The 18,256-nt window shown below is 41.6% G+C and overlaps 1 protein-coding gene across 10 annotated transcripts in view; it reads left to right on the top strand.

The window, feature by feature from the left end:
* Window positions 1-18,256, top strand: part of ralgapa1 (Ral GTPase activating protein catalytic subunit alpha 1) — a 94,279-nt gene that overhangs the window by 45,065 nt on the left and 30,958 nt on the right. For all 10 annotated transcript variants that reach the window (XM_078940383.1, XM_023951897.2, XM_078940379.1 and 7 more), the window contains 6 exons: window positions 1,165-1,289; window positions 2,969-3,040; window positions 8,020-8,143; window positions 9,708-9,863; window positions 14,209-14,367; window positions 16,357-16,484. In XM_078940383.1, coding sequence (XP_078796509.1) covers window positions 1,165-1,289; window positions 2,969-3,040; window positions 8,020-8,143; window positions 9,708-9,863; window positions 14,209-14,367; window positions 16,357-16,484 — 764 coding nt within the window. The remainder of the gene's footprint in view (window positions 1-1,164; window positions 1,290-2,968; window positions 3,041-8,019; window positions 8,144-9,707; window positions 9,864-14,208; window positions 14,368-16,356; window positions 16,485-18,256) is intronic.

Raw genomic sequence — 18,256 nt, 5'->3', positions numbered from 1 at the left:
TTGACTTTAGTGCCAAGAAGTAAGCTAGACTGGGATATTACTGCCAAACCACCTCCTTTCACTGAACTCCTGGATTTTGATAGTTACTATAACTGGGGGACCCAGGTAATGTCCTCAGAGATGACAGTCCCTAGGAACTTAAAGGAGGCTTCATACTTTAAAGCTCCCATGATCCCTCTTCTGCTTCCTGACCATCTCTTTGGTCTTGGTGGTGTTCAGCTTCAGGTGGTTTGTGATGCACCAACCTGTGAGCTTCTAGATTTCCTCTTTGTATGCCGTTTCATCACTCCTCATAATCAAGACCACTACTTTGGTGTTATCAGCGTACTTGATGATGGTGTCTGAGGGGTGAATGGGAGAACAATCGTGTGTAAAGGACATTGAGGAGGGGACTTGGCACACAGCCCTCGGGGAGCCATTGGTCAGTGACAGGGTGGAGGAAGAGAACTGTCCCACTTAAACCATCTGCGATCTGTTGGTTAAAAAGTATTTAATCCAGGTGCAGATGCGGGAGTTCTTATTCTGCCAGCTTCTCCACTAGGATGTCTGGGCTAATTGTGTCAAACGCCAAGGCAAACTAATGCGAATCAAGGTAGTGGGGAATGAGGGATTTAAGGTACCCTAGAACAAGCCAGCCTTTCAAAGCATTTTATAACCAAAGATGTAAGTGCTACTGGTCTGCAGTCATTGAGATATTTAATGGCTGCTTTCTTTGGGACTACTTTTAAGGAGGGTGGGACAGTGGCCAGTGCCAAGGAAGTGTTGAATATACTTCTTAGCACTTCTGTCAGTTGGTTTGCACAGGCCTGGAGCACCTTTCCAAACACCGTCGGGCCCAGCAGCCTTCTGGGGGTTCACAGTCTGTCGCAGGGTCACATATCACACACCCATTCACACTCACATTTACACCGAGGGACAATTTAGGTTGACCAATTACCATTTACCTATTAGGCATGTTTTTGGACGGTGGGAGGAAGCCGGAGTCCCAAGAGAAAACCCACGCATGCACAGGGAGAACATGCAAACTCCACACAGAAAGGACCCCCATTGATGTTCTTTTTCTGGTCCTCCAGCCGGGACTTGAACCGGGGGCCTTCTTGCTTTGAGGAAAATAAAAATGGTATCTTTTCCATTAATGATTTCTGTTTGAAATTGCTTCTCCAGAGGGGCGAGGAGCTGAACATGAGAGCCGTACAGCAAAGCGAACCAGAGACTCAGACACCGCAGTCCGCCTTCTACTACTGCAGACTGATGATCAACATCCTCGGACTCAACTCCTGGGAGAAAAGGTGAGAAATTCAACCTAAATAAAAGCCTTAAACACACGTAGAGGTGGAAATTGATCCTAAGTTTGTTTACGATCAGAAACTATTGAGCATCAAATATTGGATTGTGGTACATCTTAGGATGTAACACATCTTAAGAAAGAACTGCACTTAACCAACCTAAAGATCTCTGGTTCATTGTTTATTTCTTTTGTAACATTTGCCTGATTTCTGTGTACCTTCTCCACCCAGCAGATATCAAAAGAGGCGCTTTTTTGACATGCTTTGTGTGCCTATGTGGTTGCCTTTTTCATGGCATGTGTGGGATGTTATATAAGATTCTTCTCTTAGTCTAACCACATGTTTGCTTGAATACAGATGAGAAAAAGAAGAGGGAAAAAACTCAAGTATTTGGAGCTCATTACACGGTTTTCCCATTCACACAGTGCAGCATTTTATCTTCTCAATGACTCCAGGCTAAAATACACAATGTCAGGGTATTGCTTTAAATGTGTCTGGCCAGCTAATGGACACTCATCGCTCTTTATACTTTATACAGGGAATTACACTTTCTGCATTCAGCCCACACAATAGACTTCTCAGAACCCCATGCGTGTGTGCACATTTGTGTAAAGGTGTGTGGTAATGATGTGTGTGCTCTATTGATCAAACTCAAGCCATTTGGAGTTAGAATGAAAGGGAGTAGTTGAAGATGCACGTGATTGAGGGTTCTGCGGGAAATTAGAAAGGATAGAGAACGAGGGGAAATGCAAATGTGGAGAAGGGAAAGTCATCAGAAAAAAAACAGAGGCTGAAGACACTTGGATAAAAAAGGATGGATAGGGATGACAGAGGAGAAGAGATTGTCTAATCATCTGTTATTGTTCCTTTATGTCTCTCCAGGTATTCATGTGGGTTTTTACAGATACTAAGATACTGACAGTCAGCCATGTGTGTGCATGTGTATTCCTCTTTTATGCTTTTCCCTCTAATACAGGGTGTAAATGGAGTCTTTGAGAGCAGAGAATGATGCCATTACCAAGTATCAGTTTAATAAAGAGCAAATTGGTCACTCTCTCCCTCTTTATCTCCTGCACTCTCTCCTTTTTTCCCCTTCTCTAAGCGTGAAAAGAATGGCATGTCATTATTGATCCACTCCAAGCGTCACTACTCATGCCTTGGCTTTATATCAGCGAGCAGAGGTTGATAGATTGCATGTTGACCTATTTTTAACAATATCTGGAAAACTTTTTTTGCGCGAAAAGCTCTAGTTTTCGTGAGAAATATGATTTTTTTGTTTTGTTTTTCACCTTTCTCTTTGATTTGAACTTTGTAACCTGATACTTGAACCTGGTATCTTATTAAACTGGTTCTAACGTATTAATTAATGATCCACTCTAATCAAAATTGTGTATTTGGTTTTTTTAGCGTGTTTGTGGGATATCTCTGATGATAGAAGACATAAATTAAACTTTAAAATTGAATTTCTGAGTATTTCTTTATTTAAATCGTGAATCAGGAGCAGACCAGAAAACTCTCCATTCTTTAAAAAAGCTAGTTAACATGAAAAAATGATTTTCCTTTGAACCGATTCAGAGCCAAACCCACTGATCAGAGTAGACACTATGAACCATGTAGCAACACAAAGGTACATTTAAAATCATTTGCAGGTGATTTCTAAATATTTCTTCTGTGTCTTACAGGAGTAATTTTCATTTGTTGAAGAAGAATGAGAAGTTACTAAGAGAGCTGAAGAACCTGGACTCACGGCAGTGGTAAGCACCTCAGACTTTTCTCCAAATTCCTCCCCACATTCCCTTCACCTCTTTTGCTATGTTCACATCAGGCATGTGACGCACGTTCATTAACAGGCTAAATGCGCATTCTTGAAAGTGCGTATAACCCATGATGTTCAGACTTGACAAGCAGGGAGTGGCTTTTTCTTCTTTTATTACTGTTTACTAGCACATGTCTGCCAGCTACCTAAAGTTGGAAGAGGCTTGGTGCGAAATGTCGAAGTAGTGCATATATTACAAATCTTGCCCGAGGCTTTCTCTTTCACAGCTGCATTCCGATATATGAAGGACTTGGTGTTATATAATTCCTGCTGGGCACAAACCACAATTATTAATGTATCCTTCATGATGAACTTTCGAACGGTTGGCACTTTTATATTTAAAAGTGACTTCATCCATACGTCACTACCAAACCCGAGTCCCCGATTGGTCAAAGTTCAACTGGTTTACTTTAAATGCGGTTTAAACAGCCACACATTTGTATGCAGAGCCCAAAAACGTTCTTAAAAATGTACGTAGCTACACTTGATCTTGAGAGTTTTCAACGGGAAAGCCCAAAACACATTTATGCATAATAAATATATATATAATATATTTCATTGAAAGTGGTTCCTTAAACGCACGTTGCTGTAGGCGGTGTGAATGGACAGTGGAGCAAAAAAGAATTTAGTCAGCCATCAATTGTGCAACTTCTCCCACTTGAAATGACGAGTAAGGCCTGTAATTTTCATCATAGGTATACTTCAATTATGAAAGACAGAATGAGAAGAAAAAAATCTAGAAAATCACATTGTCTGATTTTTTTTAAAAAATTATTTGCAAATTATGGTGGAAAATAAGTATTTGGTCAACAACAAACCAGCAAGATTTATGGCTCTCACAGACCTGTAACTTCTTCTGTTAGAGGATCCTCTGTCCTCCACTCGTTACCTGTATTTATGGCACCTGTTTGCCCCTTGCTCCCCTGTGAACCACGTGGGGTAGTTTGAGAGCTTGAGTGATCCCAGGAGCTAAGCTGTCTGGGGCTTAAACCCCCTGGTAAGGTCCCCCATGGCAGACAATTCCTGGGTGACGAGTCAGACAAAAGCCGGTTCAGAAGCCCCTAATGAAAAATTCAATCAAGGACCTATTTACGTCGCCCGGATTGGTGTCACCGGAGCCCCACTCTTGAGCCAGATTTGAGGTTGGGGCTCGCAGGCGAGTGCCTGGTGACCGGGGCTCTTCCCACAGGCTCAGCCCGAAGGAGCGGCGTAGGACCACTCTCCCATGGGCCCACCAGCCGTTGGAGACCTCAAAAGGGGCCGGTGCAATGTGGTTTGGGTGGCAGTCGAAGCCGGGTGCCTCGGTGACCCAAACCCCGGTCATGGAACTTGGATTTTGGCACATGGAACATCACCTCTCTGGGGGGAAAGGAGCCTGAGCTTGTGCAAGAGGTTGAGGGATACCGTCTAGAAATAGTCGACTCACCTCCACTCATAACCTGGGCTCTGAAACTCAGTCCTTACAGAGGGGTTGGACTCTTTACCACTCTGGAGTTGCTCATAGTGACAGGTGGCGGGCTGGTGTGGGCTTACTCATGAGCCCCCATCTCAGCCGCCAAGTGTTGGAGTTCGCCCCGGTGGACAAGAGGGTCATGTCCCTCTGCCTCCGGGGGGGACAGGTCTCGGTCTGTGCTTTCTGTTTATGGGCTGAACAGCCGTTTGGAGTACCCAGCCTTCTTGGTGTCTCTCGAAGGGGTACTGGAAAGTGCCACAACGGGGAACTTCATTGTCCTCTTGGGGGACTTCTGTGCTCGTCATAGTTTGTCCATAACGAACACCATGTTTGAGCACAGGAGTGTCCATCAATACACCTGGCATCAGGACACCCTAGGCAGGAGGTCAATAATCAACTTTGTAGTTGTTTCATGCGACCTTCGGCCCTGTGTCTTGGACACTTTGGTAAAGAGAGGGGCAGAGCTGTCCACCGATCACTACCTGGTGGTGAGTTGGATTCGCTGGCGGGAAAGGAGGCCGGAAAGATTTGGGAGACCCAAACGCACTCTGAGGATCTGTTGGGAATGTCTGACTGAGCCTCTGTTAGGAAAATCTTTAACTCCCACATCTGGGAGAACTTCAAACAGTTACAGAGGGAGGTTGGGTTCAATGAGTTGAGTGGACCATGTTTTTCACTTCCATTGTCTCTGTTGCTACTCGGAGCTGTGGTCGGAAGGTCCCAGGTGCCTGCCGCAGCGGTAACCCCCGAACCCGGTGGTGGACTCTGGAAGTAAGGGATGCCGTCAAGCTAAAGAAAGAGTCCTACCAGGCCTGGCTGGCTTGTGGGATTCCAGAGGCAGCCGACAGGTATTGGCAGTCTAAGCAAGCTGCGGCCCGGACTGTTGTTGAGGCAAAACCTTGGTCCTGAGAGGAGTTCGGTGAGGCCATGGAGAAAGACTATCTCCTCAATCCCACTGACACACCTTCTTTTGAGGAAGCAAAGAATGGGGACTTTGGGGTGAGGCTGTCTATCACCTAAGCTGAATTCACTGAGGTAGTCGATGAGCTCCTCAGTGGCAAGGCTCCGGGAGTGGACAAAGTCTGCCCTGAGTACCTCAAGTCTCTGGATACTGTGGGAGTGTCTTGGCTGATATGTCTCTGCAGCGTTGCGTGGCAGTTGGGAACTGTACTACTGGACTGGCAGACAGGGGTGGTAGTTCCCCTTTTTAAGAAGGGGGACCGGAGGGTGTGTTCCAACTAACGTGGAATCACACTCCTCAGCCTCTCTGGGAAACTCTATGCCAGGGTACTGAGAGGAGAATCCATCCGATAGTCAAACCTCAGATCCAGGAACAACAGTGCGGTTTCCGTCCTGGTTGTGGAACAGCTCTACACCCTCTTTAGAGTGTTGGAGGGTTCGTGAGAGTTCGCTCATCCAGTCCATATGTGTTTTGTGGATTTGGAGAAGGCATTCGACTGTGTCCCCTATGGTATCCTGTGGAGGATGCTCTGGGAGTATGGGGTCCGGGGAGCCTTACTGAGGTCTGTCCTGTCTCTGTATGACCAGAGCAAGAGCTTGGTTCGCATAGTAAGTCAGACCTGTTCCCGGTTCATATTGGACTCCAGCAGGGCTGCCCTTCATCACCAGTTCTGTTCATAGTTTTTATGGACAGAATTTCTAGGCGCAGCCAGGGGTCGGAGGGCGTCTGGTTTGGAGACCACAGGATTTCCTCTCTGCTTTTTGCAGATGATGTTGTCCTGTTGGCTTAATCGAGCCGGGACCTCCAGCGTGCATTGGGGCGGTTTACGGACGAGTGTGAAGCGGCTGGGATGAGGGTCAGCACCGCTAAATCTGAGGCCATGGTTCTCAACCGGAGAAAGGTAGTTTGCCATCTCTTGTTGGGTGGAGTGTCCCTGCCCCAGGTGAAGGAGTTTAAATATCTTGGGGTCTTGTTCACGAGTGAAGGAAGACTGGAGCGTGAGATTGACAGGCGGATCGGAGCAGCGTTCGCATGTGTCGGTCCGTTGTGGTGAAGAGAGAGCTGAGCCAGAAAGCAAAGCTCTCAATTTACCGGTCGATCTTTGTTCCAATACTCACCTATGGTCATGAGCTATGGGTCATGACCGAAGGAACGAGGTCCTGAATACAAGCGGCTAAAATGAGTTTCTTCCGTTGAGTGGCTGGGCGCTCCCTTAGAGATAAGGCGAGAAGCTCGGTTACCCGTGGAGAGCTCGGAGTAGAACCGCTTCTCCTCCACATTGAAAGGAGCCAGTTGAGGTGGCTCGGGCATCTACTCCGGATGCCCCCTAGACAGATGGAACGGAACGGAAAGATGTTCCGTGCATGTCCCTGGGGAAGACCCAGGACACGTTGGAGAGACTGCGTCTCTCGGCAGGCCTGGGAAGGCCTCGGGGGTCCCCCCAGAGGAGTTGGAGGAAGTGGCTGGGACAAGGGAAGTCTGGGCGTCTTTGCTTAGACTGTTGCCACTGCGACCCGGTCCCGGATAAACGGAGGAAGATTGATGGATGGATGGATGGATGGATGGATGGATGGATGGATGGATGGATGGATGGATGGATGGATGTTTGAACTTGCTATCTATATAAAAGACACCTGTCCACCACCTCAAACGGTCACACTCCAAACTCCACTATGGAAAAGACCAAACAGCTGTCTAAGGACACCAGAAACAAAATTGTTGACATGCATCAGGGTGGGAAGATTAAATCTGTAATAGGTAAGCAGCTTGGTGTGAAGAAATCAGCTGTGGGAGCAACTATTAGGAAATGGAAGACATACAAGACCACTGATAATCTCCCTCGATCTGGGGCTCCCTGCAAGATCTCACCCTGTGGGGTCAAAATTATCACAAGAATGGTGAGCAAAAATCCCAAAACCACAAGGGGGGGCCTAGTGAATTACTTGCAGGGAGCTGGGACCAAAGTAACAAAGGCTACCATCAGTAACACACTACACCACCACATCCTGCAATGCCAGACATGTCCCCCTGCTAAAGGAGATCTACATGGAGGAATGGGCCAAAGTAGCAGCAACAGTTTGTGAAAACCTAATGAAGACTTACAGAAAACGTTTGACTGCTGTCATTGCCAACAAAGGGTATATAACAAAGTATTAAGTTGAACTTTTCTGATTAACTAAATACTTATTTTCTACCATAATTTACAAATAAATTCTTTAAAAATCAGACAATGTGATTTTCTGGATTTGTTTTTTTTTTTTTTCATTTTGTCTCTCATAGTCGAGGCATACCTATTATAAAAATTACAGGCCTCTCTCATCTTTTTAAGTGGGAAAACTTGCTTAATTTGTGGCTGACTTGGTTCTTTCTTGCCCCATTGTAGCTTTCAATATTTATAATTTGTCAGCTAATAGTTTCAACCAGCTGAGTGCTTGAGCTTTAACTTTTTTTAAAACAATGTTGTTGCTGATGTTTGTCCTTGTTTTTCTTTGATGTCTTTCAGCCGTGAAACCCATAAAATTGCTGTATTTTACGTAGCTGAGGGTCAAGAAGATAAACACTCCATATTAACAAACACTGCTGGCAGCCAGGCTTATGAAGACTTTGTGTCAGGACTTGGCTGGGAGGTATGAATGAATTTATTTGATTGACCTGCTCTCTGTGTCTCGTCATTTCTGGTGTAAAAAAAACCCACCAAAATAGGACATATTGCAATAAAAATTAATATTTTATTTAATTTTGTTAAGTAGATTCGATATCCATATTTTTTCATAGATAATACATTTCTTTATGATAGACCTTTTGTGGTTTAAAACACAGTTTTAGTGCATTTTTTGTAGTCTCTACCATTGGTAGAGACTCGGATGTCCAATTATGACTAATCAGTTGCTTCCAGTTAGTGTTTAACAGCATTCTGATGCATCCACTTGTAGACGACTAGATCCATGTACGACTTTGTTTTCCTTGTCTGAGCTGGTATCTGTCTCAGTACTGTACGGCTGGATACCTCCAACATTGCTCACCATTTTTGTTGCACCGGTAATGTTGGGCTGGGGATCTGAGGGGCTGTAAGCTAGCAGGGGGGCATGTAAACAGAGAGCTCTCAGGTATGGGTGATGGGGTGCTAAACAGCCATGCCCGAAACAGAGGCAAATGTCTAATGAACTAGTGCCACTCTGCAGAAACCATGTCCTAGAAAAAAATCCAGGTTTTTAAACCTCAGCTGAAGCTGCTTTAATGATAACTAAAAGATCACTAATACACTAATATACTATATTACAAATCCAGTCATAAAATTTCCTCGTTCCTAGATATTCCACAGTCAACTGTCAACAATAGGAGTTTGGGAACAACAGCAACTCAGTAGACCACGTAAGCTGATGGAGATGGGTTCAGCGGATGCTGAAGCGCATAATGCAAAGAGGCCGCCGACTTTCTGCACAGTCAATTGCTACAGGGCTCCAAATTTCATGTGAACTTCAGATTAGCCCAAGTACAGTACGCAGAGACCTTCATGGAATGGGTTTTCATGGCCAAGCAGCTGCATCCAGGCCACACATCACCAATTGCAATGCAAAGCGTTGGATGCAGTGGTGTAAGGCACACCACTGGATTCGAGAGCAGTGGAGACGGGTTCTCTGGAGTGATGAATCACGCTTTTTCATTTGGCTATCTGATGGATGAGGTTGAAGGGAGAATGTACATTTCGGACTGTATTGTGGCCAGTGTGAAATTTTGTGGAGGAGGAATTATGGTGTGGGATTGTTTTTTCAGTACTTGAGCTTGGCCCCTTGGTTCCAGTGAAAGGAACTTTGAATGCATCAGGATACAAAACATTTTGGACAATTTCTATGCTCCCAACATTGTCGTAAAAGTTTGGAGCGGGCCCCTTCCTCTTCCAACAAGGTCCATAAAGACAAGGATGAGAGTCTAGTGTGATAAACTTGACTGGCCTGCACAGAGTCCTGACCTGAACCCGATAGAACACCTTTGAGATGAATTGGAGCAGAAACTTGAGAGCCAGGCCTTCTCAACCAACACCAGTGTGTGACTTCACCAAGCGTACACTTTTGGTAAAATAGTATAGATTAAAAGATGATTGGAGTGTGTCTTTAAAGTAGTCTGAGGGCTCAATATAATCTGTTTTTCTAAACTTTCTTCAGTTATGGTGCATGTTGTTTTTTGTGTTAGGTGGACCTCACAACTCACTGTGGCTTCATGGGGGGCCTTCAGAGAAACCGTAGTACAGGCCAGACAACCCCATACTACGCCACATCCACCACTGAAGTAATTTACCATGTGTCAACTCGTATGCCTCACGACCAGGACCAGAACCTTACTAAGAAGGTAAACTACATAAACAATGGAGAGTGTTTTGTGTTTTCTAATGGATTTTTGAATTGCATTTGTTATTTTCAGACTCAATAAATGGTGCAAGAGGCATTTGTATATAAACGTTGTGACATTTCATTATAATGACCAATGTCTGACACTCAGCTGGAACTTAACATGCTCTTTATGTTAGGTTAGTAAAATATTTGTTTTTTATTGATTTGAAGACAAAAGCAGTATCTTTAATATAGAACATGATGTAATTAACTTCAAAAAGATTATTTTTTATTTAATATCATCTATTGTCTAAAATGTCAAAAATCTCTACAGTTCATCTTTCCTCTTATGCATCGGCTTTCTTGTTTTATGCCTCTTTGCCAACATATTAGACTGATATAAAACCATACTGACAATTTTTTTTTAAATGTCTATCATCATGATGACAATATTTTAGACTCAACCAAATCTTTAAAAAGCTGCTTTTTTAAGATTAGCATTTTTTTTAAGTTAACTGTTTCACAGGTTTAAATGTTTAATGTTTTGTCAGGTTTTAATTCAAAGGCGTTTAAATGGTCTCCTTGTGTTTTTTGTTTTTTTTTGTTTTTTTTTTCCTGTTTCTTGGTGTATTGCTTTCAAAACTCTTCCATTTTTTCATTGATCGTGCATGGTATGGGGACTGGGCTTGTGTCAGTGCCTGCGCTGGTAGGTTGTATTGTACGTATGTGTAAGTGTGTAATCACACCTATCACCCCCCCAGGCACTTGCTGCTCTGCACATGGCCATAATGATCCTTTAATCTGATCATACTTCCTGCTTCTCTGCCTATCACATGGCTTTAGGCTCCTGATTGGATTATAGGCGCCTGCCCCGACACCATCCGTCTCCCTGATCAGCTGATGGTCCCATCAAACATACATAGTCACGCACAGACACAGGCGTGCACATGCACACACGTTAAGACTTTAAATTTGTTTAACTTCACACAGACCCCCAGAAAGGTTTTTTTTGTTTCCACATCAGTCTGCGTAAATTACTTGACGGTACATTTTTTCAATCTTTAGGAAAGCGGAACACAAACACATCTAACATGAGTTACAGAGCATGTTCACCTACCACACACACCCAGCTTTAGCACACGTTCACAAAGGTAAAAAACATACACTGACAAACATACACGTCTGCTTTGGCATCGATCTCTCCACCACAGTCAGTAGCATTGCTCTTGTTTAGCTTTCTTTGCTTTATTGGTTTGCTTTTATTGTGTAAAAATGTTGCATGTGTGAGGATTGTTTGGGTCGAGTTTTCATTAGTCATGTTTTTATGATCATCTGACTTTAATTTTAATTCAGTGGTCATTTATACATCGTTTCCATTAACCTTATATTTACACCTTACTGTTCTCATGTACCTTATATTTGCACTTATTTGAGTAACTGTGCAACAGCTGTGTTAGAATGTGGGGACGTAGTGTCATCTTCTAACTTTGTCTCTCCCTATGAAATACGATGAAATCGTAAAGCCGTATACATATTATACATATATGTATACCGGTACATTGGACACACCTCGTTCAAAGAGTTTTCATGACTATAAAATTGTAGAGTCACACTGAAGGCATCAAAACTATGAATTAACACATGTGGAATTATATACATAACAAAAAAGTGTGAAACATCTGAAAATATGTCATATTCTAGGTTCTTCATAGTAGCCACCTTTTGATTTGATTACTGCTTTGCACACTCCTGGAGGATTTGGGGATGTTATCAATACAAACGTTGGAACGTCTTATTCATCATGTCGAGGCATTTCTCTTGCAGGTTGCTCACTTATGAGGGATATGAGTTTTCCCACTTTGGTTTGGAGAGATGTCACATCATCAGAGTCAGAGGACATGACTTGCTCCACGTCAGCCATTGCTTTTTTAATTTCTTCCACCTCGGAGTGCATTGTAGGTGTATTGCTAGCTAACTCCGTCTTCACCGCCTGCAGTTCGGTTTTTATGCCGTCAAAATCCTCCACAAGCGCAGTCTTTAGTTCTTTTCGAAGCAGTGGAAAGATCATACAATGCGGTCACAGTGCTTCATTGGTGCGATTCAGCATGAAAATGTTCAAGTATTGAAATAACCCAGGATATATGTGAAATTAGGATTACAAATGTTTGAAGGCTGTAAAACTCCTCACTACGCTTTATTACACTATTCTCAAACAGACATGAACATTTTCACACTTTTCTGTCTTGTTCCAACTCTCACTCAAAGTTCAAACCTTAAAAGAAAAAGAAGTCCATTATTGTAGATTAGAAACAAAGATCTGGTCTTGATACGGTTGTCAACAATTAGTCAACGTTGTCAACTATTAAAAATCATCAATGCCACTTTTGTATTTTTATTTCGGTTTTATGAATGTGTATCCAGCCAAATGTGTTCTCATCTTCTTTTGTGTATTTACTGTTTAGCGCTCGTTCGCCACCCACAATGGAAAGAGGTTCAGTTCACAAAGTCAAAGCACAAATCTTTCTTCAGACATTTTTTTTTCACAGCTCTGTTCAAATAAATGTCCTTCCTGGAGTTATATTAATCCGACCGGACACAAACCGCAATAATTAATGTGTCCTTCATGATCACGTTTACAACCTTGGTACCTCCGTGTTTTGAAGCGTACGCCACCCACACATCAGTACTAAATGTTAGTCCCCAAGTGGTCACAGTGCTGCATTGCTCCGATTCAGCATGAAAATGTGCAACTGGTTGAACTATCAGCACGCAATGAATATGTAAGTAAAGCTCGCGACCAAAATTATGTAGCAATGTGAAAAAATGGAGGTTTTGGACGTGGAAGCCCGAAATTCTGGTCTGCGCTATTGACTGTAGACTTGGGAGGAGCCAGTGCTCACCAGAGGTGGCTGCAACACTTACAGAGTAAGTGTAGTCAATATTTTAGCACAGAGATCAGGGACCCTATAGTTTGCGAGCCAATTATGGCTTCTTTTGTGCTAGCATATAGCTTGCCTGGGGCCTTCAACTTTTTATCTTTCATAAGGTGAAATTGAAATTCATGAGCTATACATGTAAAATTTCAATTTCTGCTAATGCTTGGCGTATGATGCATATGCCAACTATTAGTGGTACCATACATGACGCAAACCTCCACGGACTGAGTACCAGCAGTATTGTAAAAAAAAAAAAATTGCCGAACACTTTACGTAAACAATAATCGATGACTAATGGAAAAAATAATCATTGACTAATTGACTACTGAAATAATTATTAGTGACAGGCTAGCCCTAGATTGCGATCAAAGATTTATGAAAGTGTAGCAATCTGCTCCCATTCTTTACAGGAGACCTGTCACAGATTGATTGATTGATTATTAACAAGGTCAATCAGCCAATCATGATCTAGAACAGCGTGCACTATGGGGGGAAAAAACTTGCAAAATTTCACTGAAAAAAAATCTGTGAAACAACAAGACCACAAGAGGTTAACCACAATACAACGAAGGAACACAGCATATGACTTTTATGCCACAGGATAATTCAAGTAGAGTTTGAGAGTTTCATTTCAATCTTAATATTTGATGATAAATAAGACTATGCCCATAATTCAAAGTAATCATTCATAATCTGTTTAAGGACATTTTCATTAAAAAAATTCACTTTTTTATGTACCTACGAGTTTAAAAAACTGACTTTAGGCATTTCTCAAACAGGCTTTACAAAAAATATTTGTCATGCTTGTTCTCCAGTCAGAATAAAAAAGGAATTTTTGCTATTTAGAAGGGAAATGTCGTTGTGTGTGTGTCGTTGTTTTGGGCCCCAGGGGCATGGTTGACTTCAATCTGAAGGTGTTTGACAAACCGAAGGAGTGTGAGGGCACATGTGTGTGCCGGTGTGTGTGTTTTTGTGCTTACTTTGGCGAACATCAAGGTTAATGACTGATGTCAGCAACACTGACTGGAGCCCCCCTGAGTGCACACAAGAACGCACACACACTCCTGTAACCCTACACAGCCTCACACATTATCCCATCTGTCTTCTATCTGATACTCCATCTTTTCAAGGGTTCACTCCGTCTTATCAAGAACTCTCCATCTTTACGTACTCACTCCATCATGCTCAGGGACACCTGCAGTACCCGCGCACATCCAAATCAAAGCCTTGGGATATGATGGATACAGTCTATCCAGGTCATTGTTTGAAACCCTCTAAGTTTGCAAACAAGTGCTTTTTATCAGCTCTGTAGTTTGTAGCCCTTTTTCCCCAAGATACAGAGATTGATACAAGATGTTTTCCTCCTGTGATTTTAATTTGAACTCTTTTTCTGTCTTGTTTTTTGCCAAATGTTCTCACCCTCTTCAGCTTCGACACCTTGGCAACGATGAAGTCCACATCATTTGGTCGGAACATTCCAGAGACTACCGTCAAGGGATTATCCCCACCGAATTTGGAGATGTGTTAATCATCATCTACCCCATGAAGAACCACATGTATTCCATCCATATACTCAAAAAACCTGAGGTAAAACACCTCAATAGAAGTTGCCAACACTTTCTGTTGATTGTCAGTCTCTTTACATATCAGAAACATCAACATACCTCTATTATCAGTGGGATATTTAAACTTATCACTGCAATCGGGGACGATGATTAATCCCTTGCTGTGCCAATCCGCTGTAACTAGATATGCCACCTTTTTCAAAGCTGTAATTGCTGTGGAAACCATTGGCCAATCAATGTAAATCTTTCAATAATAGAGCCAAGGCTTCTATCATGTCAATACAGTAATTTAGCAACATCCCAGAGGATTAATTTTTTACATTCCCTGTAAGGCTTATATTAAATCTCCCTTTCAATCAATCAGGTATTTTAGGAGAGATTTTTGAACATGTGATTGCTATGTTCCCTTTGGTTTTCAACCCTTTTTAATCACACCAGTGTTGACATCCTTTCAACTTCTGTAAGTCTTCAAGTGTTTATGCAATTAACATAATTAGTGGATTCTAGTGGATTCTGACCCAGAGATAAGCAGCCTTGCGCCGAACTGTTACACTTTACAGAAGTGAAGTGCGTAGTGATCAATGTAAATCTGTTGATTTTAACACAAGAAAAGCGGCTTTGCACTGTTAGACAATTCTTTACATTCATAAAGTTGCTAGCAGTCCATAGCCAATTCTCTGCGTCAGAATCAGATGATTCACAGTGATTGCATAAACAGTCAAAGATTTACAGTATGCCAAAGAGCGTGTGTTGTTTAGCTATTGCCAGTGACTGGTGGTTGCTGGTGTTAAAGGTTTAAAGGGATAGACCGTATATCATTGGGCCCACTTTTAGCACTTTTTGTACAAAAGGTTACTTCTCAAAGGCCTAGACGAACAGTGACTCAGATCAGGCAATTTAGGTAGAAGTGTCTGCTGACATGAAGGCTCGTGGCGGTACAGCTTTTCTGACACTTGAGCATAAACACAGAGATTGCAGTTGTGTATTTGCCAGAGCTAAATTCAGTAGTTCCTCAATACACCATGGTTCAAACTATTATGCAAATATTATTCTATGATTTTTCTGAATACTCAATGCAAATGACAGCCAGCATAATTTTCAAGTCGCTAACCATTAGAGTTAGTTTCTGAAGTGTACTTGACCTGGCACAGCGGACAACTACATTATACAAAATAGTAGTCGACGTTTTTTGTTTTTTTTAACCATATTAATTAAGAATAATAGACGAAAGTAAAGACACAATTGAAATTCATCTTGATTTTGAAAATAAAACTCCACATGCTGACTCTATATGTTTACCTTTGAGTAAATTTGTAAAAAGCCTTTCAGAAAATGTTTGGAAGAAGCTAAGTTTAGTTAATTCACTTCATTAGAAAAGTAAACGACTGTAAAACATCTTCTCCTTCTGTGCAGACTCTGTTTTCTAGCAGACCACACAGATATGCATCCATATGAACTAAAAATCCAAGAGAGAATCTTGCCCCCAAGTCTTTCTGATCTGGCTAATGTATCAGTCTAAAACACACAGAGATTAGTACCGCAGCAATGATGGCATAACTCTATTTCAAACGAGACCTAACACAATAAAAAAATGCATTTTTTTTCTGTAAGACATAGATACCATAGCACTAATAACATAATCATATTTTTTTCATTCATTCTGCGGAGAAATATATTAAATTAGACTGAATTCAAGAACAATTTAAATATGATATCTTCTGTTGTTGTCCTGAAAGCACATGTACTCAACCACAGAGCTCGGTACTTGGAGACCTGGTCTACAAACAAACTCAATAAAGGCCTGAGATTATTGTCTTTGGTGGATTCCATGAGCAACGTATTACATTAAATAAGAAATCCTGAATCAAACACAGTTCTGTCAATCATCAGTTGACTTTTTTTATTCACTAAAACTGCCTGGTCTAAAGAACTGCAGACATTCTGTCTTTTGCACTACTTATGTTTAATCTAATACCATTATTGCCTGGTCCTCCTTATTGGTTTACTCCAGGTGCCCTTCTTTGGTCCGCTTTTTGATGGTGCCATTGTGGACATGAAGATTTTACCCACCATGGTCAGAGCCACCGCAATCAATGCCAGTCGAGCTCTGAAATCCCTCATCCCACTCTACCAGAATTTGTATCCTTTAATGATCTTAAATGAAAGCAAGAATTAGGAAAAGGTAAGCCACTGAAGGTATTTCTTTGCTCCTTACTGCATGTTTGCCCTGAAGAATTAAATACACTTTTCTGGATTTTCTTTCAGTTTTTTTAGTTTATATAACTGTTATTCCTATTAAAGCATATTAAAAGACAAAACACAAAAACATAAAGCTAAATGTAAAGTTTAGTAATGATACTATACGTAATCGCTATAGTTAAAAAAATATTTCTTACATTCTCATTAGAATACTTTAAAAATCCCCTTCCTGCAATTTATAACACTTTGGTATTTTACCCTATTTGATCAAATCTATCATGTGATTCTAACAAACAAAAAAAGTGAACGTGTGGCTTTACAACAAAGTCAACATGGTTCCTTTCATGACAGCTATCTTGATGATATTGAAAAACATGCTTGATTTAATGCAACCTAAACTCTTCTTGCTGTAGTTTCACTGCTGCAACTTTCTACTTTTGTTTTGTTGATCAGAATATGCCTTCATTCAAATGGAAATTAATACAAGAAACCTGTGATTTAGAGTAGAAGTCCTCTTTAAAAAGTTTGTAAATTAATTATCTTTATTTTATTTTACCCCTTCCAGAGCATTTCATATTTATTTTTTATTTTTTTGCAAATGCTGCTACTTCAACAAGTTCTGCCTCGCTCTAGCCTAATCAAGCAACTAAACCAAAGGGATGACTTTATTTTGTTTCTACACAAAGCAGAAAATGGAGCAAAGAAGCTCATTAAAGTTCTCTGAAGCTGTTCAAGCACAAAGACTGGGCTAAATAAAAAGAAAAATGCTTTTAATATCTGATAAATGAACAGAAAACTAATCATTGAGACCACTCTAAACCACAAGCAGGGGCTTTCTTTACCAAAGTCCTTTCAGTTGTTCTTACAAGAATCCGGGCATTTTGCAAAGCTCTTGTTTCTCTTTTAAGTCTGCACTGCTGGATATGCATGCAGTGGACAGTTATGTTCAATGTTCTCGTCCAGTGTTATTTCTGAGCTGAAAATCACCTCTTTGAATCAAATGCAGATCGTTCGTTAAAAGAAACTTAGCATAAACGTTAAATCCTAAATGTTTGTCCTGTTGTTTGCCCAGCTTTAGGATTCAGAAGTGTGCGTACACAGCTACAAAAATCCTTTTGTTTGAGTGAGAATCTTAGTTATCGTCAGACCATGGATTAAGGATACCAAATCATTGACCAGTGGTGTTTAGCTTTCAAGCCATACGTGTTAGTGTGATAAAGCTGCAGCTAATCGGTATTAAGTGTCACATTTAAAGAAGTGCACAGTTGTCGTGCACAGACAAGGGTAGAAAGTTGGTATTCACACATTTCCTCTGTGTAGTTGTGCGTGAACATGGTTGTGAAGAAGAGAAAAACTGCAGTGTGTTGAGTTTGTCTGCCTGATCCGGTGTGATGGTAGTTTAGTTGGCTGTCAGTCGATGCCTATCGATGATTCTGCTCTGTGCCTCCGAGGCTTTGCTCTTCGGTTTTATAAACACACACATTCATTTACACCCAAAGACGGATGAGTGAGGCACGACTGCATTCACATGCATGGAATTGTAGTCTGGATTCAGGTGAGCTAAAAATAAAAGCAAATCTGACACTTAAAACACGTCCTATTGATCACTTAGAGCGTTGATCCAATCGGACCTTTTGGTTGATTTTAAACTGCATTTGAAGCTGTTTCACTGAATGGTCCATCTGTCTCTCTAAATTGTGTAGACTTTTATT

The sequence above is a fragment of the Oryzias latipes genome, chromosome 22, assembly GCF_053564925.1.
Source record: "Oryzias latipes strain Hd-rR chromosome 22, Olatipes_Hd-rR_3.1".
NCBI lineage: Eukaryota > Metazoa > Chordata > Actinopteri > Beloniformes > Adrianichthyidae > Oryzias > Oryzias latipes.
This window is presented reverse-complemented; position numbering and strand designations above follow the sequence as displayed.